A 12,715-nucleotide genomic window follows, 5' to 3' on the forward strand; every position below is an offset into this window, starting at 1 on the left:
ACACTGCATTCATGCACACACACACTGCACTCATACACACACTCTGCACTCATACACACACTCTGCACTCATACACACACGCTGCACTCATACACACACACATACGCACACACTGCATTCATTATACACACACTGTAAATAAATATTCAATTAATATATTTTTTTTAGGATCTAATTTTATTTAGAAATTTACCAGTAGCTGCTGCATTTCCCACCCTAGTCTTATACTCGAGTCAATAAGTTTTCCCAGTTTTTTGGGATAAAATTAGGGGCCTCGGCTTATATTCGGGTCGGCTTATACTCGAGTATATACGGTAACTTACATCTGTTTGAAAGTGAAACCAGTTTTTTTTTTATGCAGGCTCTGTCAATCATAGCCAGGGGAGGTGTGGCTAGGGCTGCATAAACAGAAACAAAATGATTTAACTCCTAAATGACAGTGAATTGAGCAGTGAAATTGCAGGGGAATGATCTATACACTAAAACTGCTTTATTTAGCTAAAGTAATTTAGGTGACTATAGTGTTCCTTTACCTCAATACTTATTTGAAACACATTTCAAAGTGATTACCAGCTTAATGCTTTATTTTTTTTTTTTTTTTTTTGGTATAATGCGACAAGCTTTGAACACCTGGATATGCGTAGTTTTTGCAATTTATCTCAGCCGATCTTCTAAAGCTTTGTCATGTTGTATAGGAACATTTGGTGGATCGCGCTATACCTTCAGATGGTGTTACGCAAATGGGCAGTGCCTGGTTTTCTCAAGACATGACACTTTGAAACCGTTCAATCTTTGTTTCATCGGATCAGAGTCTTGTTTCTCAAAATGTTGTGTAGGTGTTTTTTTTTGCAAATTCCAAACTGGATTTCATGTGCCTTGCAGTGAGGAGAAGCTCTCGTTTTAGCCACTCTGCCATAGGCAAAATAGGTGGTTCTTGGTCACCTTTTTTAAAAAGACCCTACTTCCATAGATTGCCCAGTTTGGCATTGCAGCCGACTCTAGAAAGAGTCGAAGTTGTTGTACAATTTCTTCCATTTAAGAATTATGGAGGCCACTCTACTCTTGGAAACTTTCAAGGCAGATCATTTCCACAAAAAAATAAAATATTGTTTTGTTGCCCCCTGCCAGATCTGTGGCTCGATACAACCCTGCCTTTGAGCTCTGCAGACACTTTATTTGACATCACAGCTTGGTTTTTGCTCTGTTATGCATTTACAGCTGTGAATACACAGATGTGTGTCTTTCCAAATCCTGTCCAATCAATTGAATTTGCCACATTTGGACTTCACTGAATCTATAGAAAGTTGGTCCAGAGAAATGATTTTTTTTTTTTTTTTTTTTTTAGAATAGTTTACTACTGGTTGGCTTAGAGCAGGCTTCCCCAAACTCCGGCAAACAAAATATACACAAGGTGTATAGTTGTGTAGGCGCTTCCAACTTAAAATAGACAATAAAAGTAAGTGTGACAGAAAGGTGTAATCCCTTAACACCTAAAGGTAAAGTGAAACAATTAAAATAATTCACACCCACTTGGAAAAATATACAGAGTAAAAAGGATATACCACCTATTGCAGATATAGATATGGTGGTTACATCTGTAAAACAAATGAGACATACATAGTGTTTTCCATATAGGTAAAAACAAACAATTGTATCATGAGGATTGAACTCACAAGGATTGAGCCTCTTAGGCTCTATGTACTTCGCTCTCGGGTGCCTATTCAGGCTTTCGATAATTTTCAGTTGAAGACCCAGACTCCACGAATTCAAGAGTAAATAAGGGTTTATTAATTGATGAAATATTATATTAAAATATTAATAATATAGGACAAAAATAGGCAGATATATGTATAAAATACAGCGTGTTATGGTACTGCAATAATGGCCAAAATTAAAAGCAGCAAAGCACCACAGCATATACACAAAATAACAATACCGCCAAATGAAAGTTCCCCAAACTCCGGCCCTCCAAATGTTGCTGAACTACACCTCCCATGATTCTCAGCCTATTTCATTCATAGAATCATGGGAGTTGTAGTTCAGCAACATCTGGAGGGCTGGCGTTTGGGGAAGCCTGGCTTAGAGGGTCAGCTGACCATTCTAGTCAGTCAGTGGTGGTATGCCTGCCTGGTTACACTCCACGCTTCCTGTAATTCAGATTCAGAAGCCGTCTGGGGGACTGGGAGATTAGTGCTGGAGGAAACCTTTGGGGTAAAACCGTTCGAGAACAGTTTTTTTTTTTCATTCCAAGGGTTTTTATTAAGAGTGTATGAATATTTTTCAAACATGTTTAAGTATGTCTTAAGTTATTACAGAATTTTCATAAAACATAGTAGTCCAACGTTAATCGTTAGGTAGAGGAACATGTCATTATTGTATCGTTATGTTCTTTTGTAGTAGCGTGTCATTGGAGAAGGTTTCACATTCCCAGGAGTGTTATGCATAGCTTCTCTGTGGTCTTGGTTTCTAGGGGGTTGTGTAGGGAGAGCACCATTTGTTTGTTTAGGGGTCTCAGGTGATCGTCAGTGTCTCGGCTCTTTACATGCTCAACGGGGTAGTGAGGTTTTTGGGCTGTGTCTGTTTTTGGTGTGCTCGTATCTCTTTTCTTGTCTGGGGGTTGCTTCCCATTCTCTGGCTTGGCCTCTCTTGTTGTCTCTCCTAGTGTGTAGTGCCTCTAGAGCGTCCTAGACTCCCTTTTCACATGTTTCTTCTGGCGTCATGTATATTCTCTGTCAGAAGCTGTTGTATTGCCTATCACGCTATTTACTTCAGTTAGTCGTCTCTAGTCGTGTGTTTGCTTGCTTATAGACCTCTTTGTCTCCCTTTTCATTATTCTTTCGTGTCCCTGTTTGAGGTTGCTCCCTGTACCAGGGATGTGTGTGCTGTTAGTGGGTTGGCAGGGCGGCTGATGTGGCTATGTGGAGATGTCCTGGGTATTCTTGTCGTATTTCTCCTTGTGTTAGGGAGAGCCGTCCCTTGTTTGAGTGTGTGATGGGATATTGGTGGGCATCAGGGTTGTTCGGGGTCGGGCCCCGTTTCTCCCCTGGTGTGTGGCATTTGAGTCTCTGAGCTTTGGCTGAGGGCACGTGTGGGAGTAGTGTGTGTCGGCTCGTTGTTGCGAGGGGTTCCTGTGGTGGGGGCAGAGCTGGAGTTGGTCGCGCTAGGGTATGTGAACGTTCCTGGCTAGGAGTTCAGGGACCAAGGCCATATGGAGGGGGGGAGGAGGTACCCGAGGGTCTCCATCCCCGGCCCGGGCCCCCACCGAAACACCCCCCCCTTCCCCAATGGTGGTCGATGGGGTCCTTGCGTCCATCTCCATTCGTGTCCCTGGGTTTCCCGCTTGGTTCCCAGGGTTTATCCTTTGTTCCTCATCTTCTCTACCTCCGTTTTCTGTTCTTCAGGAATGGGTATTTTTGAGAACAGTTTAACTCCCTAATGGTTGAAGAGTGCCCATGGGCCTCCTGGCACTGCTTCCCTTTCTAACCCCTCCTCCGCCTCCTTTGTTCAAGTAACGGCTATCTCTCAAGAACTTGCCACGTCATGTTATGTGACGATGTTGGACTCGCGCCCAGTGGGATGGTGTCAGGGAAGACCCCTTAGACTGTTAACCAATTGTTGAATGTATACTTTGTGTTATCTGTGACTATGCATATGACGTATTTCTGCTTTATAAAGTGGGTCCCACCCCTTGGAATAAAGATTCCAGAAGTTTTTCATGAACCTGAAACTTGTCTGGTGTGAATGACTTTCTAGGAAGCGTGCACGCATATACTTATTAATTTGGAAAGGGGAAGATATACAAAGATGATCAAACATTTGATTTGATCTATAATAGTCACCACCAATTCAATTTATAAACACAATTTAGCAAAATATCTCAAAAATACAAATATTCAAGTTTGTGAATCCAGATACTAAATGGCACCTCCTACACGTGGAATTTAATTAAGTGAAATGTTTTTTAATACTCCGGCTGCATGTTTCTCCCCAGTAAATACTTCAACAGTGTTCACTGGAATTAAAGGATTTAGGAACTGTCACTCACTTCTGTAGAAGTAATAAAGGCTTAACCCCTTAAGGGCCAAACTTCTGGAATAAAAGGGAATCATGACATGTCACACATGTCATGGGTCCTTAAGTCTTAAAGGAACACTATAGTCACCTAAATTACTTTAGCTAAATAAAGCAGTTTTAGTGTATAGATCATTCCCCTGCAATTTCACGGCTCAATTCACTGTCATTTAGGAGTTAAATCACTTTGTTTCTGTATATGCAGCCCTAGCCACACCTCCCCTCGCTATGATTGACAGAACATGCATGAAAAAAAACCAAACTGGTTTCACTTTCAAACAGATGTAATTTATCTTAAACAATTGTATCTCTTGCTCTATAAATTGAACTTTAATCACATACAGGAGGCTCTTGCAGGGTCTAGCAAGCTATTAGCATAGCAGGGGATATGGAAATCTTAATTAAACAGAACTTGCAATAAAGAAAGCCTAAATAGGGCTCTCTTTACAGGAAGTGTTTATGGAAGGCTGTGCAAGTCACATGCAGGGAGGTGTGACTAGGGTTCATAAACAAAGGGATTTAATTCCTAAATGGCAGATAATTGAGCAGAGAGACTGCAGAGGCATGATCTATACACCAAAACTGCTTCATTAAGCTAAAGTTGTTCAGGTGACTATAATGGGGACACTATAGGCACCAAACCACCTTTAGCTTAATTAAGCAGTTTTGATGTATATATCATGCCTCTGCAGTCTCTCTACTCAATTCTCTGACATTTAGGAATTAAATCACTTTGTTTATGCAGCCCAAGGCACATCTCTAGTCAGTATAGGTTAATCAATTGGATCTTATTTGCCATCACTCACACTCTATACAAAACCGCTTGCATTTGTTAAACCCTGTCATATGATCTCATCAAAAATTTCAGCTACGAAAACACAGGAAAAAAAACTATTTCATTACATCTTCTTTTAGCTACAATGCTTTCCCAAATTACAACAATGAGCTTGCTTCATATGTAGTACATTTGTAAACATCTTTGGAAACCATTGTGGGTTTTTTTCGGCTTTGAATTATGGTCATTGTTAGCAGTGGAAACAAGGTATATTTGTTCTGTGGCTGTGTTGTTTGTTTTGCTGTAGTGGGTATGATGTGAAGAGTACCCTGGCCCCATTCCCTATTAATGGGGCAAGCTGTTTTGCTCACCTACTTGGGTCCTTACCGGGCACCAAGGGTCTTTGCTGATCTGCATGGAGGTGCTGATCGTTCCCCATAGAGATGCATTTATTTGATGCATCTCTATGAGAAGATGCTGATTGGCACAATGCAGGGTCTTTCTGCGCATATGCAAACGCTTCTTAATGCTTTCCTATGGGAAATTGATGATCTCAGAAATGGAGGCAGGGCCAGTCGGCACAGCATAGGGGGAAAAAAAGTGAATAAGCACATTTCTCATGTGATCGGAGGAGGGACGGTCACCTAACTAGTTAAGCACTATAGTGTTCCTTTAAGGGCAAAGACTTTTTTGTGTTGGTGACTAATGCCGTTTTTCACTTTTATTTGGTATTCATTCTGCCAAAAGGAACACTTTCTGTTTAATTGCACCAATTCATATTATAAGATTTTATTTTATTAGGGCACATATGTTTCTTCTAATATACTATGTACATAACACAACATTAGGGATCGACCGATTATCGGTTTTACCGATATAATCGGCCGATATTCGGTATTTTCGGCAATATCGGTATCGGCCAATATAGCTACCGATATTGCCGATAATATCTTCGAGGACCGCCAGGCTCATTACAAGCCTGGCGGTCCTGGGGGGGCGGGCAGCAAGCGTTTACTCACCTCCAAGCAGCAACTCCAGCTCCCCAGTGTAAATCTCGCGAGACCCGTGGCCGTCAGAGCGTTGCCGCGAGACTTACACTGGGGAGCTGGAGGAGCTGTTTGGAGGTGAGTAAACGCTTGCTGCCCGCCCCCCCCCCCCACATCTCAGCCAATGCCACTGGACCACCAGGGACTGCTATATCCCCCCTCCCTGGCCAGGCAACAAGCAGGGAGGGGGGACAACAAAAATAAATAATAATTTAAATATAACAAAATAATAATTGAATAAAAAATGCCCCCTCATACACACACTCCATTATATACACATACACTACACAAACACACTGTGTATATAATGGAGTGTGTGTGTTTGTATAGTGTGTGTATATAATGCAGTGTTTGTATAGTGTGTGTATATAATGCAGTGTGTTTGTGTAGTGTGTTTATATAATGCACACTGCACAAACACACTGCATTATATACACACACTATACAAACACACTGCAGTATACACACACACTCCATTATATACACATACACTACACAAACACACTGTGTATATAATGCAGTGTGTGTTTGTGTAGTGTGTTTATAGAATGCAGTGTGTGTAGTGTGTATAGAATGCAGTGTGTGTATATAATGCAGTGTGTTTGCATAGTGTGTGTTTATATAATGCAGTGTGTTTGTGTAGTGTGTTTATATAATGCAGTGTGTGTGTGTATATAATGCAGTGTGTTTGCATAGTGTGTGTGTATATAATGCAGTGTGTTTGCATAGTGTGTGTGTATATAATGCAGTGTGTTTGCATAGTGTGTTTATATCATGCACACTACACAAACATGCTGCATTATATACACACACTCTGCATTATATACACACACTACATTCACTATACACACTACACAGACACACACACACTCTGCATTCATTATATACACACACTACACAAACACACTTTGCATTTAGTATATACAACATTCACTTCACGCACACTACCCACACACTCTGCTTTCACTATATACACACTAGACAAATGCACACTGCATCCACTACACACACTAGACAAATACACACTGCATCCACTACACAAACACACATTGCATCCACAACACACATTACACAAACACACACTGCATCCACAACACACACACACTACACACACACTGCATCCACTATACACACACTACACAAACACACACAGCTCCCCTGTCTAAACACACTGCATCCACTAGACGTGGCATGTATATGTTGTGCATTTACCTTTAGAAATAGTTTTTATTTTCCAAAATGGTAAATGTACAGAATATCGGCAAATTAAATCGGCTATCGGCCTGAAAGTTCACAGAATATCGGTATCGGCTCTAAAAAATCAATATCGGTCGATCCCTACACAACATTTAAGGGAAATATATAGTCACCAGAGCAACTACTTTTCATTGTATTTGTTCTGGTGAGTATAATCATTCTCTGCAGGCGTTTTGCAGTAAACACAGTTTTTTTGTCAGAGAAAATGCAATGTTTACATTACAGCTTAGGGATAACTCCACTGGCCACTCCTCAGATGGGTATAATAGGTGCTTCCATCCTCTGCATGGAGACACTGAACTTTCCTCATAGAGATGCATTCATTGAATGCATTTCTATGAGTAGATGCCGATTGGCCAGGGCTGTGTTTGGCTTGTGCTGCCTAATTGACAGTCTCAGCCAATCCAATGCTTTCCTATGTGAAACATTGTGATTGTTTTTTTTGTTCAACACTTCTGATGATGTCAGCCAAGTAGTCAGATCAGGGGCAGAGCCAGCAGCAGCAGACTGGAATACAAGCAAGATTTTACCATATTTAGTGGGGCAGATGGTGTTTTTAGGGTCAGGAATAAATGTTTGTGTTCCTTTAAGTATGAATAAACCGTAAAAATCTAAATAGAGCGTTACACTATTTCCCCCGCTCCTTTATTTTGCTTATAATTTACACAAGTGCAGCTAAAGAAATATAATTCATAATAGACCCCTTTTATTGTTAAACACTCACTTTGAGACTAGCACATAGCTTTTCAGCCACTAAGTTTAGCCCCAGATATCTCTGGTACTTGCAGGGTCTAAAGTTGCTGTTACGTTAAAGCCTGATGTGCCATGTCGTCTTTGGAATTTAAAGCCCTGAACTGCCTGACCGTATGCAACATCATGAGATCCTGAAGGGGTTAAGGAACTTTAAAAGCACACTTTACTTTCACTACTTTGGTGAATTTGGCAGTAGTTAGAGATCTGAAGCTGGAGGCAGTCTTTGGGGTCAAATCGTTAGAGAAAAGTTTAACCTCTTAAGGTAAAAGTATCTGGAGACTCCATGCACTGTAGCAGTTTCATTTCGATTAAATTGTTATGGTGACCGGCGTGTTCCTTTAACTCCTAAATGGTAGAGAATTGGGCAGTGAAACTGCAGGGGCATGATCTATACCCCAAAACTGCTTAAAATTGTGAATCTAGTATCCCTTTAAAAAAAATTAAAATATAATCTTTGTCAGGAAGTGTGTGGCTTGTGTTGTATAATCAAAGTGATTTAACTCCTAAATGGCAGTAAATTAAACAGATTGGTTGGGCTAATGTTGTTTTCATGCTTGAAGCGTCCCTTTAAGAGTACATGCACACATCAGAAAGACAGAATGTATGTCAATGCAAAGGAGAAATCTTAGTCAAAGCCGGTAAGAAGCATAGATTGAATAAGTCTAAAGATGAAAAGAAATGGCTAATGTGGGAGATATGATGGTTGAATAGTTGTTGGTAAACGTTTATTTGCTCATTAAGGTATTCTTTGGTGTTTTGTTGCTACCAGATCAATAATGACAAGGTTTGAGTCTTAGTTCTAATGGTTTCATTTATATTTTGCTACAGGTGGGATGCAGGATTACAATTACATTTGGGGGAACTGCTTTGAAGTGACCTTTGAGTTATCATGCTGCAAATATCCCATGGCTTCGGAACTTCGTGATGAATGGGAGAATAATCGGGAAAGTCTGATAAAGTTCATGGAAATGGTAAAAAAAAACAAAAAAAAAAACTTCTCACTACCAATTGTGCAGTTTCAGTTTTGTGTGAAATTGGTATTTCTACTTAGTTTTGTAGGTCTTCAATGCATTTTTGCATGTAACTTATTTGCATAAAGATGTATATTGTGACCTCTTTGTTGATTGCATCCCTCTGTGCATAAGCGTTATTATTATTATTATTGGTATTTATATAGCGCCAGCTTATTCCGCAGCGCTTATTCAGAAGCAGTTTGAAAGTTTCTTAAATAACTGACATACTGTATTGAGAGTATGGGGTGGAGGGAGAGATTGTAAACCATGTGTCAATTAAACCAGGCTTTTATTAGAAACTAATTATATCATCCCAGATATTATTAAATGGATGCACGGAACAAATATAATTAATCTGTTAAGGACAAGGAGTTGGGGAAAAGTGAGGAAAAAAAACCCTAAAACTTTTGATAAATTGCCCTTCGAGGTACAAAACGTATTGTCCTTTCTATTTTCCTGATATCCCCAGCTTGCTATTTTCACTATATCTTTGGGATCTGGTGGAAGAACAAAGCTAAATATTTTTATTACAAACTATTGAGGTGTTACGTGGTTTGCTGTTCTGGAGGACCCTGTGTGAAAGTGTTTGACTTAAGAAGTTATTATTTTTTATTTATTTTTGGCGGATGATCCAGCACGATAATTGATGGGCTGGAGGTGAGCTTATCCCTTTCGGCAGTGCCGTGATAGGCTGACCTCATTCAGTTAATTTTTTGGGTAAACCCTCTCCTGTCTAGAGTTAAATGCTGCTAGAAGCTGAGAAAACTACCTTCCACGTCACACAAAGGTGCGATTGTCAAGTTGACACTTTCCTTTGGATTCCAAGATTTTTTTCTTGTTAAAGAACTTGACCCACCTGTTACATCTGCTGGAAATCTGGCCTGCATGCCTACACTTTTTGTTTTTTTTAGGTGCTATAATATGTTTAGTTTAACAAAAGGGAAAGCATAATAATATATGAAATTTGAGGCTTGCCTACCGTAATCACAATTGGTTATTAAATGAAATATTCAATTATGTTGACCCCTAAGTAGTGGACAGTCACTGACACATGTATCAACTTGCATGAAGGTCTTTATTGTTACTTGAGTCAATTCATTGTGCCAGCATAGTGTGGCTTCAGTACAGCATTTTAAACATTATGTTTCTCTATTTTTATACAATCTGTAATAGTGCGGTTTAAAAATATAAAATTAAATGTAGAAATCCACAACACCATATCTTGCAACTGGGCATCTCTGCTTCCTGCCAATCATTATAATCTGTCCTTCGTACCTGCCAGTCGGCATAAAGAAAGCATACAGAGAAACCGAGAAATGAAATGGATTCTATTTCTCCTTTTCATTTGCCATGTTTGGCCTGGCTTTGCCTTGTCTGAACACACATTAGAAGGGATTTTCACTGTTTTATTCAGCAGTGTAAACTCCAAATAAGTGAAAGTTCTCCGTAGCTCAATTTATATTTCACATTTTGTTTTCTTCACCTATATGCATTATGCAGAGAAACAAGGAGGGGATATGTTCTTGCAAGATAACTTATGCAAGGACTATACGTTGTTATGCTTAGAGGTTTACTTTAATTTTGTTTGCTAAAAGAGAAAATAGCCTCGCATATCAAACTCTAGAACCAGCTCGGCCAACATGCTAGTTCACCAAATTTCTACCTTAGGTAATTGCCTCAACACAAATCTTTTTGAGTGCTGAAATGTGCAGTATGTATTTCCTTTATATGCATATGTGTTCTCTAGGAATGCTCTCTTTTGAGTTCCCAATCCCCTCTGTACCAAAATCCACGTTCATTGGGAGCTTGATGAAATGGGTTTCTACTGCCAAACAGTTGCCAGCATACCATATTGCCCAACCTCTGTAATGCTTCTGTAACTGAATGGAGGCAAATCCCAGCAATAAACAAATCTCAGGGAAAACCTTCCCAGAACCAGGAGAGGGGATATCAGCAAAAGGGGGTGTTGTGAACTCCATATGAAGGTCAATGATTTTGAAATGAGATGTCTTTAAGCTTTCCGCCAATACTACATTATGGGAGATCAGCAAAGGCAAGTAAACAATTATCTTACGTCAAACTAGCATTTCCATGAAGCCATGATCCTCTGATTCACCCAAGGATATTGGATTCATGAATCATTGTTGTAGCCATAAAATATACAAACTGCCCACACATTACATACAGGATGTTATGTTTAGTCCAGATCTACTTTCTTACTCTAGAAATACATAGTCATTATAACCGCATGTTGTATAAAGGCAGTGGATTTCTGAAGTTTAATGTAAAACTTCCCACTGCATAAATTGTGTATGGAGCCATTTATCCGGTCTGGGTTTCAGTATTGTAACGGGGCTTGTTACTTGCCTGTTTTCTGTGTTTGTTTTTTTTATTTTATTTTTATTTTTGGCGGGAGGTTGTTTTTGTTTGTTTTAGCTTTCCGTGTCCAAATTAAGTACCTAAATAACATACAATCTAACCACCCTCCCCCACACATGCTATCTGTCACATATTCACACACACACAAACCCTGTAACATCACCCCCGTAGACACCCACACAGTCTGTCAGATCACCACCCCTTAACACACATACAGACACCTTGTCACATCTCTACCCCTTAAACACACACATACAGAAACCATGTCACTTCACCCCACACACACATGCACAGACACCCTGTAACATCACCCCCCACACATAGTCACCTTGTTACATCATCCCCACACAGTCACCTGGTTACATCACCACCCCTTCCCCCCATACCGTTATCGTGTCACACCTCCCCAAACACATGCACTCATTCTTATATCACACCATATGCACACACATACACCCTGTCACATCACCTCCCACACACATATATACACCCTGTCACATCTCCCCCACACAGTCACCGTTTTACATCACCACCACCCCCTCAAACACAGTCTTCATGTCAGTCACTGTCCACACTTACCACAGTCACATTGCCAAAGTAGCATTGTCAGGTCAAACTCACTCGGTCACAACCACCCTGCCACAGTCTCCCTAATACTCACAAAATCACCCCTCACACATACAACACAGCCACACTGTAAACACAATGCACGCAGCAAGACCACAATCAGCTCCCCACTTACATACATACAATACAACAAACTGCAAGCAGCAACTGCAAAGAGATACACAGATATGCATTGCAGGCACAGATACACATACAAATTCACACAGATGTACATTCACAGATGCACAAGGATACTCACTGACAAGTTTGTATGTATCAGTGTGTATGCGCGCGTGTGTCTCAAAAGTGGAAACAAAGGCTACAATCTGAGGGTGAAATGGCATGGGTAATGAATATTTCACTGTAAATATTCAGTTCTTCAAATAAGTAAATATTTGACCTATAGAATTTGGCAGCGAACAGCATTCCTCTGCTTTATTTAACCGCTCTTAATAGCAACCTCAACCTTCCTCTGTTGTTTACTTTGGGACAAGTTGAAAAATAAATAAAAGGAAGATGGTAGTTTCAGCCTTACCACATGTCGGGGGGGGGGGGGAGGGGGGGGGGAGGGAGAGACAGACCTGCTGCTGGTGACCCTGTTTCAGTATTACCCCATTGAAAAGCAGTTTAACACTGAATGGAGAGTTGGTACCAGGGGACTCCAGGCATCACAGCCACTTCAATGAGATTAATTGGTTGTAGTGTCTAGTGTTCCATTAAAGAGTTACTCCAAGCATCATAACCTCTACAGCCTACTGGGTAGCATGGCTTGCCCTCTTTCCTGGGTCCCCCCTTGCACCTGGTTTGCTCTGGCG

At 40.4% G+C, this 12,715-nt stretch overlaps 1 protein-coding gene across 1 annotated transcript in view; it reads left to right on the forward strand.

Moving 5' to 3' along the window:
* CPD (carboxypeptidase D) overlaps window positions 1-12,715 on the forward strand; it is a 60,344-nt gene that overhangs the window by 16,602 nt on the left and 31,027 nt on the right. Inside the window, exon 3 of the mRNA XM_063450014.1 lies at window positions 8,731-8,873. Coding sequence (XP_063306084.1) covers window positions 8,731-8,873 — 143 coding nt within the window. The remainder of the gene's footprint in view (window positions 1-8,730; window positions 8,874-12,715) is intronic.

The sequence above is a fragment of the Pelobates fuscus genome, chromosome 1 (genome assembly GCF_036172605.1).
Source record: "Pelobates fuscus isolate aPelFus1 chromosome 1, aPelFus1.pri, whole genome shotgun sequence".
Taxonomy (NCBI): domain Eukaryota; kingdom Metazoa; phylum Chordata; class Amphibia; order Anura; family Pelobatidae; genus Pelobates; species Pelobates fuscus.